This window comes from Cupressus sempervirens, chromosome 3, assembly GCF_028749045.1.
Source record: "Cupressus sempervirens isolate cs-2001-9-10 chromosome 3, ASM2874904v1, whole genome shotgun sequence".
Classification (NCBI taxonomy): Eukaryota; Viridiplantae; Streptophyta; class Pinopsida; order Cupressales; family Cupressaceae; genus Cupressus; species Cupressus sempervirens.
Window position 1 is genome coordinate 135,322,563 of NC_143120.1, and position 15,959 is coordinate 135,338,521.

Here is a 15,959-nt window from a genome sequence, read left to right on the forward strand (position 1 = left end):
GACATGCAAATAATGTAAATTAAAAATAGTTAAGCCACAAATTAAATTTAAAAAAACAAAAAAACAAAATTGCAAACCAAATTAAAATATGCATATAAATTAAAAGTATAACCAAATTATTAAACAAGTAAATACTAAATGTTAAATTGTATTTAATTTACCTATAAAACATCTTCATAAGGGTTCTAGAAACTTGTGTCGGCAAAAATGCAATTTTTCACATCTATCTTTGCAGTTGTCAGAGCATAGGATGAGTAAGTCTACTCCTCCCCAACCAGCATGCACTTCAAAGTTCCCTTTGATGTCAACAAGGATTTTATTGTAGGGGAATTTGAAGCAAACCTCATGATATGAAGATGAGCCAACTCCTTTTGCCCCGTGTATTTCCTCATCATGTAAAGGACCAATGCATGGTTGTAGATAAAGTTGTAGATATTCAAGTGACCCTTTCAACACATGATTTAACCCATTCAAGCTTAGCAATATCCTCCAATATGATGCCAAGGCAATGGACTGCACATGGAGACCAAAAGTTTGTGGCATGCCTCCATCAAAACTTAATCTGTAACTATTTTAAAATTAGCTAGAAATTTAGATATGTTGATAAAATTTTAAATAAATTTATAGATGTCTCTCCATCTTCAAAACTTGAAAAGTTAAAAATTAAAAGTTTACCACAACAACATAATTTGTTGCATAATCTGTCACCACATATACCACATTTTTTCCTCCACCTCTTGCACGATTTCCTCAATAACCTCACATAAATATGAGGTGTTTTTCACATGTGAGGAAGCATCAATAGACTTCAAGTCCATGGTGGATCCTAAAAAAAAATTGAGAAAATTAATTATCAATTATTATAGATTGATCCACAAATTAAAACTGAATATTATTCAATGCATTTTTAGGAAAGTACAATGATCAATAACCTCTGTAGGAAACAAGAAAATTTAGGAGTGTTCTATTCCTCCTATCCATAACTATAACTATTCAACTTCTCATAAAAAAAAATAGTTTTGAAAGCCCTCAAGCTGCAAGAGTAGTGTCATCCGAGGGAGGAGGATCATGTTTATCGTTAGGACCCCATATTGTCAATACCAGCTAAGGAAACCATTTATCATTGGTGCGAGAGCCACCCATAAGTAGAAGCAAGAGCAGTTGGAGCAACAACAGGGGATCAACCAGACCCATGCTGAGGAGGAGAGGCAGAATGGTGGTGCCACCCATCCCACCTCCACTATAAGAGCGACAATGGGCAAGGGACCGTGGGGTCCACAAGAGGCAAGTAGAGGAGTTGTAGCTGCAACAACATCCATGCAAAGGCAGAGTGCAGTCAATAGAGGAAGCAACTGGTGGCACCCATGCCACCGTACATGGGGCAACTTTATTAGCCTGCACTTGAATCTGTAACATAACATTATTACGAATACATGCTTTAGTGTACATAGAAACATGAGCATCCACATTAGCTTGATTAGGACTACATCCATCGTTGGCTTTCAGAGATTCAAGAAACTTTGTAGAAAAGAGTTCATCATTCTAGCATGCTAGCACATAATCATTTGAAGCATCATCTGCAGGCCCTATAGCACCCTCAGGCTTATTGCTATCTAGAATAGGATTATAGATATCAGTAGAGGGATTAAGATCTTTCATCATCTTTTCAAACTAATCTGATTCCTCAAGATGTAACATATCTTTGTACTGGTTCAAGTAACTAATTGCTTCGATGTCCTCTTTATGATTTTTTATTTCTAAAAGTTGCATCCGGATTGAGTTCTAAAACCCAGTCACTTCAAGAAACATGGGAATACTCATGGGTTTGTGGGTTACCCAAAATGGGAGTAAATCTCCAGATTCTAAGCCAATTCCTTATGATGCTTCACCTAAAGTCCTAAAACTAAACTTTTTCTTTTGGAAAAGGGATAGAATGATAACAAAAATAAAATCTAAACTATGGTGATGCACCTAAAAGTATTCTTAAGCCTTAATAGATTACCAACACACAACGAAAATTGATAATACAAGAACCTTAGTACACAACCCAATAACATGGTCTTTGCATAAATAATTTATAAGATGGTTTAATAAGATCAACCTTTAGGAGGAGAAAGATTTTCTCACACACTAACACTGATTCTTAGGACCAACACAACTTATAACCTGCAAAGAATTGTGTCTTTCTACATAAAGGCACAAATATGCAATACAACTCCAAGGACAGAACATCACATGAACTTGCATCAACACTAAGTACACAATAAAATAAAAAATGAGAAGGCACACAGTGTGTATTACTGCTCAAAGGTGTTATAAATATGCATGTCGCAAAGTCAGTTACAAGAAATATAGCAAGGATGACAAGAAGGATTGGAAAATATTAGAAGTCCCCAATTTGTATAAAACTAGAACCTCTTACAAATGAGCCTTAAGCTCATACTTATGCCTTTTTCCATCCAATACATCATTAATGCAAACAACTCCTCTGTAGTCGAATTCAGCTTTCAAGGCCAATTTTGACCCCCTAAAAAGTCTTCAAAAAGGAGTAAATATGGCCCAAAAATCATGCCTCAAATTTATCAACATAAAGACCCCTCATTAATGCACTCTTATCTCTCAAAATATCCCACAAAAAATCTTTGAAAAAGTAGTAACTTTATGACCTTCAAATCCCATCAATATGACCTTAGACACCTTACCACAACTCTCCAAAATATCTTTGTTTGACTTTTAGAGATAAAAATAAATATCATATCTTGCACTTTAACTAATAATTCTATTAATAATATTTATTGAGTGATAATTAAATTACTTAACAATATTATTAATATAAAAATGTTCATTAAAAATAATAGATTATAAATTATTTAATATTTTTTAATTTAATGATACAAAATAAAATACTTATTTTTATTTTTAAATCCAAGTTCCATATTTTGTATTTTTTGAATAATATCAATTAAATGATTTATAAAATATCATTCATAAATATTATAAAAAAATACAATACAAACTTATAAAAATAAAAATAAATCTGAAGATTGTTGTCACTTCCAGAAATCCAGAAGCTCTTTGTTGGTTTCTCTTTAGATCTGAAACCTTGGGGTAAGGTTTTATATAAGAAAAACTCTCCTTCCTCTTACAATTGTTGTAGATATACTTTTGCTAATGGTATTTGAAACTTCTTAATGCTTCCTTTACTTCACTGCCATTCATGGTAGAGCCTGTAGTTGCTGCTCTATATGTATTCCCTTTTATGACCAAAATGATGTATTGCATATGTATCCTTGTTGCTTTGTAACCCTTCAATTTGCTGCAAATCTGAGTCTTGTATTTGGTTCAAACAAAAAATGCACCATTGATTATCATAACTATGACTCTACCAGAAATGAGCCAGGGAGTGAAGATTTAGGGAACATGAATAAGCAGTAATCTGTCATAGACTAGCTGCATAAACTGAGCCATAAAGATTTCCAATGAAAGAGAGACCTGTGACATGATGAAAAAGTGTGTGAGTTTACATGTAAACTTGATAAGCTTTCTATCTTTCTTCTGAAAGACCTCTTCATTTCTCGCTTTCCATAAGATCCATAGGACTTCACAAGAAAGAGTGGACCAGAAGTAGTTAAGTTTTGAATCAAACATTTCAACATAGTCAGCTAAAATTTGACTCCAAGAAATGACAGGTTTGGTATTTTATAGAACTGGACTACCTAAAAAGATTGACCAGATCATAGTCGCAAAATCACACTGAAAAGAAACATGTTCAAAAGGCTCAATGACAGCACAAAGATTACATTGAATAGGACTAAGCCCCAGGGAGGCCAAATTGGAACCTATAGCAAGCTTTTTAAAGAACAAGAGTCTTCTAAAAACAACTTTTTGGGTTCAACATTGGATTGCCAAAAATATTGAGAAAAGGACCAATCAGAAAAGGGGCAATGAAATGCCCAACCCTGGATCACTCTATTATAGATGTTTGAACCTGAGGCAAGCATCTTATATAATTTTTTTGTAGATACATCACTTATCAATGATCCATCATGCCATTTCAATTGCCTTATGAAACTATCTGAATCAATCAAATTAGAGAACTTAATATTACCAATTGCCTTTAGAACCAAACTATAAGTTTTCTTTTGTGTCTGAGGAATACCAAATATATCACTAATTTCCTCCCAAGTTCCCAACTGATTATTCACCAATAAATCACTGATTAAGGATATGCCAAGATCATTCCAATGTTTAGCTAAACAACTTTGAGTTAGTGCCAAAGTTTATCATTCATAAATAGATCCCACCAAACAGATCTGTCAATTACAAGATAGGAGGGAGATATACCAATAGCAGATCTGCCTGAGAGGAGTACCTTCACATGAGTCCAAGCCTTCGATATGGTACAAAAGATGCTAGAGCCAGAAATCTTTATTTTACAATGCCCCAACAACATATTACAAAAGGTAGTGTTTTTCTATTTTTTACCTTTATACACAGAAGAAAATTGGATATTATTCCTAATTGGAACTTTCCATGGCTCATTGCCATGAATAGCCTTCAAAATCCACTTAGAAGCAAGAACAATAACATGCTTTTGGATGTCCCTTAATCTGAACCCCCAATAATGCTTGGGTTTACAGCACCAATTCCAGTTCACACAATGTCTTTTCTTATTACCCATTCCATCAGGCCATAAGTAGTCAAAATCTTTTCAATCTTGTCAATTTGATAATTAGCAAGCAACCAAGTACAAGCAAAATATAAATTATGAGGGGACAACACTTTTTGAATGACTTGTATTCTACCAGCAAGAGAAAGATGGTGAGTTTGCCATTTTATATGCTTTCTTTGAATCTTATCAAATAACTAGAGCCACAAATCTTTTGTTGAAGGGTCCATGGAAAAGGGAATGCCAAGATATCTAACAATGGTATTGGGGCTTTTCATTGCCAGCCCAAAGAATGGATCCACTTAGGAGGGGAATTAGTCCAGCCTAGTACTAAGGATTTATAAGGGGCAATTTTGGCACCTAAGGCCAGACAAAAGAATGAAAGTCTATCCATGGCATTGGTAAAGTTAATTTCATCTAACTCCAAGAAGAAAGCAGTGTCATCAGCATATTGAGGATTAATAAGCACATCCTCATTTGGAAGAACAAGACCTTTAATGGGACGGCCAAGAGAGGGATCCCTGACAATATAATATAAAGCATTAGGAGCTATGACAAAGAGGGAGGGGGCAGTGGGGCAGCCCTGCCTAATTGATCTTTTGAGAGGGATAGGATCAGTTAGATTGCCATTCACAGCAATGACTGTAGAAGAGTCTTTAAATAATATTTCAATCCAATTGTAGAAGAAATCAGGAAAACCAAAAGCCTTGAGCATTCCCATGATGAAAGTCCACTCTATTCTATCATAGGATTTTTCAAAGTTTAGAAGGATCATTGCCACATTCTGTTCTTCCTTGTTAGCCCAATGCATGACTTCCCAACTTGTTATAAGGTTCTCGAAAATGTCTCTACCCTTAATAAACCTTGCTTGAGTCACTTAAATAAATTTATTTAGCATATCCTCAGTCCTTCTTGCCAAGAGCTTGGCAATAACCTTCTATAAATATTCAATTATGTAATTGATCTCCAATTCTGGACATAAGATTGATCACCAACTTGGGGATCAGTTTTATCATACATTTATTGATATTCTCACCCGACGAGACTCTGTTGAAGGAGTCTTCATATAGTGATAGGACATAACTACAAATCCATTCTATATATACTTTGTAAAACTCAACAAGGAGTCCATCAATCTTGGGAGACTTTTAATTAGCTGGAGAGCCAACTGCCGATTTGATTTCTTCTAGAAGAATAAGTTTGTTTAATCTATCAAAGTCCTTATGGGAAACATTATTGGGAATTAGTTTGAGACATTTATCAAGAGCAACTTGGTTTTCAAGGCCATGCTCAGAAGAGAAAAGATGAGAGTAGCAATTGGAAAATGCTTCTTTCAAAGATTCTGCACTTGAGGAATATCCATCATTACTCTATATGGTTTTAGTTAGCTCTCTTTTGTTTTTGGTTTTGATGATGCTAAAAAATACTTTGATCCTCGATCTCCTTCATGAATCCAATTGATTTTGGATTGAGTTCTTAGCTTGGATCATGTAATTTTGAATCTTTCTCAAAGAATTCTTCATTTTGATCATTTCAGATTCTAACTCTAAGTCATCAATTTTGACTTGCAATTGTTTATCAAGTCTATTGAGATTTCTTTGAGCCCACGTGTCTTCCTCATTCATATCCATACTCTTTGTTTAACGTACTAATTGAAAAACTTTCTGCTAGGCCATTATAAGCTCCTCCCAAATCTCTCTTGGTCTAAGCTGCTGATTTCCCAATTTAGACAAATATAAAATTTTCAGGATAGCACTAGAGGTATCTTGATCCTTAAGAAGGGAAAGGTTCAGTCTAAAAGATCTACACACAAATTTAGGGAAGATTGGACTATTAACTTGCATTTTGTCATCACAAATTGGAGGTAATAGTACGACACTTTTCCAATTGAGTTTCACATTTCTCTAAGATAATTCACTATTTAATTGGCCAAGATTGATCAACCAGTCGTTCCCAATTCGTTTAATTTATACTTTTACAGAAGGCTCTTATCAAGTCTTTTCCATGTTCTCAGTTTGTTAGCCTGTACTTGGTTTTCGAGGTCTTCAAAGTCCCATTTGCGTTTTTGAGTGTTTGTTTAGATTGTTTTAGTCCTTTTGTTGTCTTCGATATCTTTCTTTCGGTTTTCCCTTTGATTCGATTCCTCTTGGGGCTTAATCAGAGTTGTCAGTCAAAAGATATTAAAGATCAAGTGCCCAAAAAGTGGTGTTATCAAGTTCAATTTTATATTTAAAATATTGGCCTTATATTCTAATGTTGAGTTGCACTTTTTGGAAATTATAACTTAAAATGACTTTATGGTATGTTTTTAAGTTACTTTATCTCTTTAGATTTATCACTCAAGTGATTAAAGTCATTATAGTGCACTTTATTTTATAATTTGATGTTGAGTTGCTTTTTAATTTATCACTTAAGTGACATTATCAATTTATAGTCTAATTTGATATTGTGATTCACTTTAATGTTTTAATTTGAAACATTTAAGTGAAATATCATTTTTTGAACATATTTACACATAAAATGTCAAAAATATAGTGTAAATATGGATTTGACCCCTTTAAGTGATGTTTGTTTAAGAGAATCAAATAGACATATGATAAATAGAAAACTTGAATTATGCAACTCCATTACAAGTTCTTTTTAAATGAAATACATGTAATGCAACCACTAGGACCTGATTATGGTCTCCAAGTGAAATACATGCATTTGCATTTGCACATTTTAAACATGTGTTTGACCTTGGAGAACCCGATTTTGCTCTTGGAGGATCCTCACTCAACCGTGGATCCTCACCACCAAGTAATATAAATGACTTTTAATATTGAGTTAGAATACATAAAGAAAATTTGAGGGTAAGATTTTGGGAGATAAATCAGGACAATTCTCTCAATCCTCTAAGCACTTTAAACATGTGCACCCGAAAAATCTCCATTTTGATTTAAGTCATGAGAAATAAGTAAATGTTATTTGAAATTTTGGATTCACATAAACTGAACTATAATTAAACCAAAGCATTGAATGGAGTATGCTAAAAAGGCAAGTAAAAAATTAAAGCAACATGAGAATGAACAACATATGCAACAAAATTGGGGGCAGTCTAAATGGTTGCATTTATCATTTTACATGTGTGATGGATTTATCATTTATGGTCCTTGTTTATGTATGTTAGCTTCTATTTGATGATGTTATAGTGTGTTTAAGTTATTTTCAATAAAGAGTGCATGATAGTTTTAAATCGTTAAAATCTCTAAATTTGAAAGGCTTTTTCACTTTGCCAATTCCTAGCCAAGTCATAGCCGATTCACAAGTCAAGTTGGCCTTGTAGATTCCAAGTTTTGGTTCTTTGATTATATTATAATCATATTCTATTAACCTTGCACATATGTGATAGTATTACATTGTATTATTTATTTATTTATCTTTTAAATATTATTTATATCAAAATAGAGACATCACAAATGTCACTATATTGTGAAGATGCCATTATTTTATTTTTATTGCGTTTAAGATTCTATTTGCATTGTTTGGTTTCCATAGGTATTTTGGTTTTATTTCGCTCCACATATTTCTTGCTATAGGAGCTACGACCAAATATATTTGGTTGCATATAATTGTTTATAGTGTTTTTGACATAGAAGCAAAAGTCTCCAGTAAATTTGATTGTACACATTCTTTTGCAAGCATTCTTGCAGAGGGTTTTGCCCTTGATAAAATTCCTCTTTTTAAATTATTTTTTTGACTAATTGTTAACAAATTTTTCATGCTGAAAACATGTTAGTATGATATTTAATTCACATCTAAAATCTTAACCAATCTCTTGCCAAATTGTGAGATCATCAAGGCTTGCGAAATGGAGAAATATTTATTGAATAATTTAGTCATGTGATATTTTTAAGGGCATGAGTAAACATGGGAGTTCATCAAGATCTGCACAGAAGGTACATCTAGTTGTAAACTTGCAAGAAGTTCGGAGGCAATGCATTTCAGTCAACGATAGGATTTCTTTTTGCTATAACTCTTCTATAACCCTATGCCATATAAATAGTATGTACACAAAATTCAACTAGCACATACAAATAGATCAATAAGCTGTTAAATGAAACTCTCAATTTGCACCTCATACTTGGATCTTTCAATTTAATTTAATAAGATAAAATTCGTTAAATCTACTTTATTTTGGTGAGGTTTCCATTCGAAGTGTAGTATTTAATGATTATGTCAATTTACTAGTCTATATTTTATCTCAAGGTTCATACTTCATATTGATGCAGGAGCATCTTGCATGAGAAAATTAGGAAAAAAATAAAATTGTGGAGGAGAGAGAAAGTGACGAAAATAGAAGGAAAAATAATAAAAAATAAAATAAGGGAAAAATGAGAAAAGAGAAAAGAAAAAGGAATTTCTATTTTCAAGGTGCATAGGTGGCGTAATAGGAAAATAAAATAATTTAAAATGGTTGTCATTCCATTTATCGAGGTGTGTAGGTGGAATTCTAGAAGGTTGTGGATATTGTGTAGATGGAATTCTAGAAGGTTGTGGATAAATCATGCATTGGGTGGTAAGTGCCTATTTAAGCAAGGCATATGAGCATTTCTAATCAAGCTTTGGAAGGTCAAGCTTCAAGGTGAAAGCTAGAAGGTGTGAAAGCTCTCAAGGTATAGCTCTTCAAGTAAAAGTTTGGGAAGTGTAAGCTCTTCTTGTAGAAGCTCTTGGTGTGCAAGTTAGTTCAAAGCTATTAGTGAGGAAGCTTTCTGATATTGTAAGAATTTGGAGTTCTTTCCTTTGAAGAATATTGTAAGGATTGTCAAGTATAATAAAATTGCTTGGGAAGCATTTTATCTCTCTTTGTCTCCATATTGTTGCATTCTTGGTTATGAGTTGGTAGGGTAGTGTGGCCCTTCATCAAGTGGTATCAGAGTGGGAGTTCCTGAGCATGTAGACAGATCGCTGAAGTTGAGGCAGTTTGCACTAGGACCTTGGGAGGACATGCAGATTGATCGATGGATGCGGAGATGGAAGACTGAACTTGTTGAGGCATGATCGTAGAGATTTTGTAGATTGCAGATACGTTGTCCTAGATTTGTGATGTGGTTCCTAATTGTTCATGCGAGGTGGCAGGTTGCGATCTGACTTGCAAACAATTCAAGGTTGTCACAAGGCATGTGGGAAGGACTTGTTGTAGAGGGTTTACAAAGATCTTGTGAGATGGCTCTGAGAGGATTGGACCCTGAGATGATTGCAAAACTCCATGATATAGTGGAGAGGAGGTTTTTTGAGATGACTGCTCGGTTTGAAGCTAGCTTGGCTGATCGAGTTAAGGATGGGGTGAGGAAGGAATTTCGTGAACGTTTGTGGAACTGGAGTCTACCGATCTAGAAGAGAGTTGTTTGGCTAGTTAAGAGACTTGTTCGAGAGAGAAGATGGCATCGCAAGGTTGAGGTGGAAGAAGTTGGTTTTGTTGATCAGCTTGTGGAGCTTGATGTAGAACCTACAGAGCAACTAGAGGTTGTTGCTGAGGATATTCCTAACCTTGTTGATGTTAGGATGGAGATTGATTTTCATGATCAGTTAGTTGAGTCTGACATGGAGATTGTGGAGCACTCAGTCGTGGATGATTCAGTTGTTGTTGGTGGTGGCTTGTATGTTGCAGAGTATCTTGTTGTGAGTAATGAGATTGCTAGTTTTGTGAGTTTGGTATGTGTTGATGGAAATCTACATATTGTTGCTGATGTAGAGTTTGTTGCTGCTAATGTAGAGTTTGTTGTTGCTAGTGTGGATTCACCAGTTGCTGATGTGGATGAGGGTTTGTTGATGAAGTATTATGTTCAGTTTGTTCCTGAGAGTGAGCATGCTGATTGGATGGTTGAGATTTTGGTGTTTGACATATGGATGCAGATGTGGAAGATTTGTATGTTGGTTTTCTTGTCCTTGTTGAGGTGGAAACCTTTGGTGAAGATGAAGATGGTTGTAGATCTTTCTTTTGGTGTCAAAGTGTGGGACACACTTTTCTATCTACTGGAGGAGTCTGATGCAGGACCATCTTGCATGAGAAAATTAGGGAAAAAAAAAAAAAATTGTGAAGGAGAGAGAAAGTGATGAAAATAGAAGGAAAAATAATAAAAAAATAAAATAAGGGAAAAAGGAGAAAAGAAAAAAAATGAATTTCTATTTTCGAGGTGCATAGGTGGCGTAATAGGGAAATACAATAATTTAAAATGGTTGTCATTCCATTTATCGAGTTGTGTGGGTGGAATTTTAGAAGGTTGTGGATATTGTGTAGATGGAATTCTAGAAGGTTGTGGATAAATCATGCATTGGGTGATAAGTGCCTATTTAAGCGAGGCATATGAGCATTTCTTATCAAGCTTTGGAAGGTCAAGCTTCAAGGTGAAAGCTAGAAGGTGTGAAAGCTCTCAAGGTGTAGCTCTCTGTATCAACTAAGCAAATTGTGGGAATACCCAAAGTTCTGCATTCCCCAATAGTTGTATGTTCTCCTTTTTGATTGAGAATTATTACAATATTGAGCAATTTTTTCATGTATCTAATACCTCCCAGATCTTTTTGTAATTTGTTCAATTCTCTCCTAAGTATTGCTGCTTCTTTCTTCGTAAATTGATCAAATCCTCATGTATTTTTTTTTTTCATTAAATTTTTTAATTTTTCAAGTCTTGCTTCTGTAGTAAACCAATTAGTTAACATACCCGCAAGCCATCTTCTTGTAGAAGCTCTTGGTGTGCAAGTTAGTTGGAAGCTATTAGTGAGGAAGCTCTCTTATATTGTAAGAATTTGGAGTTCTTTCATTTGAAGAATATTGTAAGGATTGTCAAGTATAATAAAATTGCTTGGGAAGCATTTTATCTCTCTTTGTCTCCATGTTGTTGCATTCTTGGTTATGAGTTGGTAGGGTGGTGTGGCCCTTCATCACATAGTTACTGTCTACTTTATCACGGTTATAATTTTATGTATACTAAAATGTTAGGATTTCTTTAATACCATCAACTTGATGTCAGACATGATTTAATTCTGTGTCTACTTATCTACATTTGCCATTATATAAAAATCTCAATGCACACATCATAAGCACCTTTCTTTCGATTTAAATTAACAAGATGGAAAAATACTAAATCATTTTATTTAGGTGAGGCTTCCATCCAAGTAGATAGTGTTTTATAGTTATGATAAATGTAAGGTCTATAATTTGAGGCTGTAATTTATGTTTTAGCTCACTATGTCTATGTTGTAGTTGATTTCTATTTTATCATGCTTTAATTTTGTTTCTACTTCTCATCTTGATTTTTTACACAACTAAATTGTTATTGTTAAGATTGGCTGGTCATTTGGCTCAAACAACATTTGATGGTCTATCTATTATTGTAATGGTATTCTTGTAACTTCTCATCTTGATTTTCTACACAACTAAATTGTTATTGTTAAGATTGGCTGATCATTTGGTTCAAACAACATTTGATGGTCTATCTATTATTGTAATGGCATCCTTGTAACTTAGTTTTGTAGAGAGAAATAATCCATATTCCTGGTTAAATGGTTTAAATTTAATGCTAATTGGTTCTCTTGATGAATATAATCGATATACTTTTATTTACTTACAGCCTCATTATATAGAAATGAAAAAATAATGTTATGTGCAGGTCATTTTCCCTTGATTACATCTTATCCTTCTCTCAAGTTTTAGTACAAAACCATTGGCTGCATATAAACATAAGCCTAATGTTTCTATGTGACCTTATATTGTGCTAAGTCCAATCATTCTTATGCTTATTTTAACATTACATATATCAATCCTAAAATGTTCTTTGCATCTATATTCTAAAATTTACTTTATATGAGTCAGTACTTTTGCTCAATTTGAAGGTTTGGTTTAATAGGAAAACTTCTAATTGCGACTTGGTTTTGCATCTTAAATATTTTTAAATACATAGTTTGTGCCCTTTTGACTCTACCTACTATGAGAAATGGTTTCTCTTTTATTGATGACTTCTTTTTTTGGATGCTATATTGTTTAAATTTTCCTATTTGAAAATTTATGATTAAGAAAATGTTTTTGTCTTTAATAATTTTGGATCCAAGCATGTTTGTTGTAATTGTTTTATGATATTTCTAAGCTTCTGAAGGTTTTGAAGTTTGTTATGGTAGTTCAGTCTCTATGATTTAACTTTCTTTCAATGATATTAATAATAATTTGGAATGTCGTGTTATTATTAGCATTTTACCATCCACTAACATCATACAACAAGAATACATGTTTACTCACACATCATTTAATGACACTGTTTTATTGTTAAGTTGGGAAAAACTTTATCAACCTCTTACAGAATTCAAAAATATGTTTACTAGCAAAGCTTACATGTTAAATCATGCATTGATATATTTGGAAAAACTTTCCATTTGGACAATTCATGGGCTAAGCTCTCTATTTCAGGAAACTAATGGGCCAAACTCCCTATTTTATATGCTCTATATATCTTTATGCTATGGAAATGTGCTTATTTAAAAAAACGAGTAGTTTTTGTCTCTTTTCAAACTTTTTAAATATTTTCTTAAAAATCTATTTTCCTGATGTTTTTTAGAATAACCTTATACTTTAGTTTCCTCTCCTTTTTGCTGCTTTGTTCATCTCTATGTAACCTCTAATCAATTAGTTTGAGGTTGGAGGATACGTTAAATACAATCTCTTCAAATATAATGCTCACACTACTCAATTGACTTATTAACTATGAATTTGGCATATTACACAAGTTACTCATTGCAGCCCAGATTACTATAAGTTCAAAATTACCCCATTTACATGTATTTAGGTGCATCTTCAATCCATAGTAACCAAAAGAAAACCAAGCCAACTGAAAACAATAAACAACAGAGCTGCTTTTGAATGCTAAGGAATCCAAGTAAATGGAATTTTTGGATATGTCACTTTGTTGTCTTGTTCTCAATATGATAGGCTGTCAATTGCATTGTTAAATTTTTTAAGTTGATATTTATTTGCATGCACATCGAAGATATATTGATACAATAAGTTTACTACGGTTGCTATATAGTCTTGGCTATTGCTTGTTTTTCACTTCTCTTGGTTATGTCCAGTTACATATGCAGTATAGCTGTTTTGTAAACATCTACCTCTTTTAATATTATAAATATTCTATATCATCAAAACAAAGTTTTTATGCTTTTACTTGTAGGTCATGTTTCTACTGAGATGACTAAGATTTGTTATCCTTGCAGAGAAGATCACCCGGACAATGTACTTGCATTGATGGAAACAATTATGATTTCAGTTCTTGATGAGAGTGAAATCATTTCAGAGCAGTTATTATTTGCCTTGTTAAGCAGATTAAGAAGAGTAACCAGAGTATGCTTAAATTTTCTTTGTTAAGCTCTTGGATTTCTTATATACTCCTAAAAGTATTTTCAACGAGGCAATAAAGGCATTGGTGTCAACTGTCACCTTGTTTATGAACATTTGTTAGAAATGTTATGTAGGTCAAATTTGTTAGAGGAAATTATGGATTCTTGTTGTATTTATGTGAAATATTCTAAACCTGCTTTATATTTGGCATTATATTCAGGAAAGTTGTCCAGCTGCCAATAGAATGGCGGCCAATGTAGTAAAATGCTTGGCAGGCAAGCTTAAACTAAATGTGCATCTCTTTCTTAGCTCACTTATGTCACCTGAAAGAAAATTTGAAAGCAATGTATACAATGATTATGATGAGATTCTCTTTGGAATTTTAAAGTGTGCACCTGAGATGTTGGAGCCGCTTATTCCACATTTGACTCAGATTCTTCTGGTATTAATGTAGAAAACATTTATTATTATTATTTCTGATGTCATGTAGGGTCTTGTCCATATAAATATTTAGTGGACTTAATCCATTTCTATAATAGATAAATACAAAATAGCTGATTAGAATTTGATTCAATTCCAATTGATAATTAATTTATATATTTGATTTTGGTTTCAGATGTAGCTATGCATATATCATGTAAGATTTATTCTTCAATAAAAAATTTCTGATGCATATTTATTATCGACTGATTTGTCGCAGACAGGCGAATCAGATGTGCTGTTAAATTATGTAAATCTTGTTGGACGCCTCCTCTCTATTCCATGTCCTCTTTCAGAAGAGTTCCAACCACTTGTCACTGAATTTTTAAAGAGATTTGGAGATAAGGCTGTTGATGTGCGCCTTGCAATGGTTGAACATGGAAAGGAGTGCCTCTTTTCAAACCCATTCAGGCCTGACACACCTTATATTATTGGTGGGAGGATAAGAAACAACTTGAGCTTTAAATCTTCTCTTATTATGGCACTACCCAATTTGTATGATCATGAATTTCAGTTTGCTGATCAAGAATATTGGGAATATTTCAGCTGCTCTTTGTGAAGGGCTACTGGATTATGAGGAAGCTGTTCGGAAGAATGTTGTGGCAGCACTTATTGATGTGGCAAAGCATAACCTGAGAGCTATACCTTCTGATACAATTCGACAAGTTGCAGATTGTCTTCATGACAAAATGGTACTTGCCAAACATTTATATTAATCGAGTACCCTTAAGTGACATTATTTTCTATGAACATCTATAATTATAAATAACAATCTGCAAAAACTACAGGTTTCAGTTCGGATATACACAGTGGATAAGCTTATAGAACTTTATAAAGTTTATTGTTTGAACTGCTGGACTTCGGAAGACTATGCCACTGGCTTTGAGTTAGATTGGATTCCTAGAGAAATTCTGAGGTTTTGTTATGACATGGATTTCAGGTCTGATCTTTTTGTAATTATAGAAGCCAAGCTTGACCCTGAAATGTTTGCAATTTAGCTAGTTAGTACAGGTTTCTACATTTCTGAATTCATATTATGGAAGTGCTGAAATAGTAGATGCGGGCTGATGAGTTTTTTCTCTGTATGCTAGTAATAATGCAATGAAGTTGCTATTTTGGGCATATGACTAAAACTGCTATTTCTGGTAAAAGATTCAGCTGATTTGTTTGATTGTGGGCAGGCCTCAAACAGATGTAGTGGATTTCTTTGAGTCAATTTACCCTTCTGATCTTCCACTTGCAGAAAGAGTGAAATGTTGGATTGCATCTTTTTCACAACTGAAAGAAGCTGAGATTAAAGTTTTGCGAAAAGTTCTGGCCCAAAAGAGAAGGTCAAATTCTTTCAATATGCAAAGTCATGGTTACTTTAGATGCACATTTATAATTTGGTTATTGTATACTTCTTGTAGTTAGACTTTGGTAGTATATTGGTGGTAAAAAGATTTA

General features: G+C 33.5%; 1 protein-coding gene across 2 annotated transcripts in view; it reads left to right on the plus strand.

Annotated features, from left to right (window-relative positions):
* The window catches only part of LOC149565124 (sister chromatid cohesion protein PDS5 homolog A-like), a 246,144-nt gene that overhangs the window by 85,096 nt on the left and 145,089 nt on the right, over positions 1–15,959 (plus strand). For both annotated transcript variants that reach the window (XM_089818670.1, XM_089818671.1), the window contains exons 4-9: positions 13,910–14,036; positions 14,254–14,475; positions 14,734–14,947; positions 15,060–15,205; positions 15,302–15,453; positions 15,695–15,844. In XM_089818670.1, the coding sequence (XP_089674796.1) occupies positions 13,910–14,036; positions 14,254–14,475; positions 14,734–14,947; positions 15,060–15,205; positions 15,302–15,453; positions 15,695–15,844 (1,011 nt within the window). The remainder of the gene's footprint in view (positions 1–13,909; positions 14,037–14,253; positions 14,476–14,733; positions 14,948–15,059; positions 15,206–15,301; positions 15,454–15,694; positions 15,845–15,959) is intronic.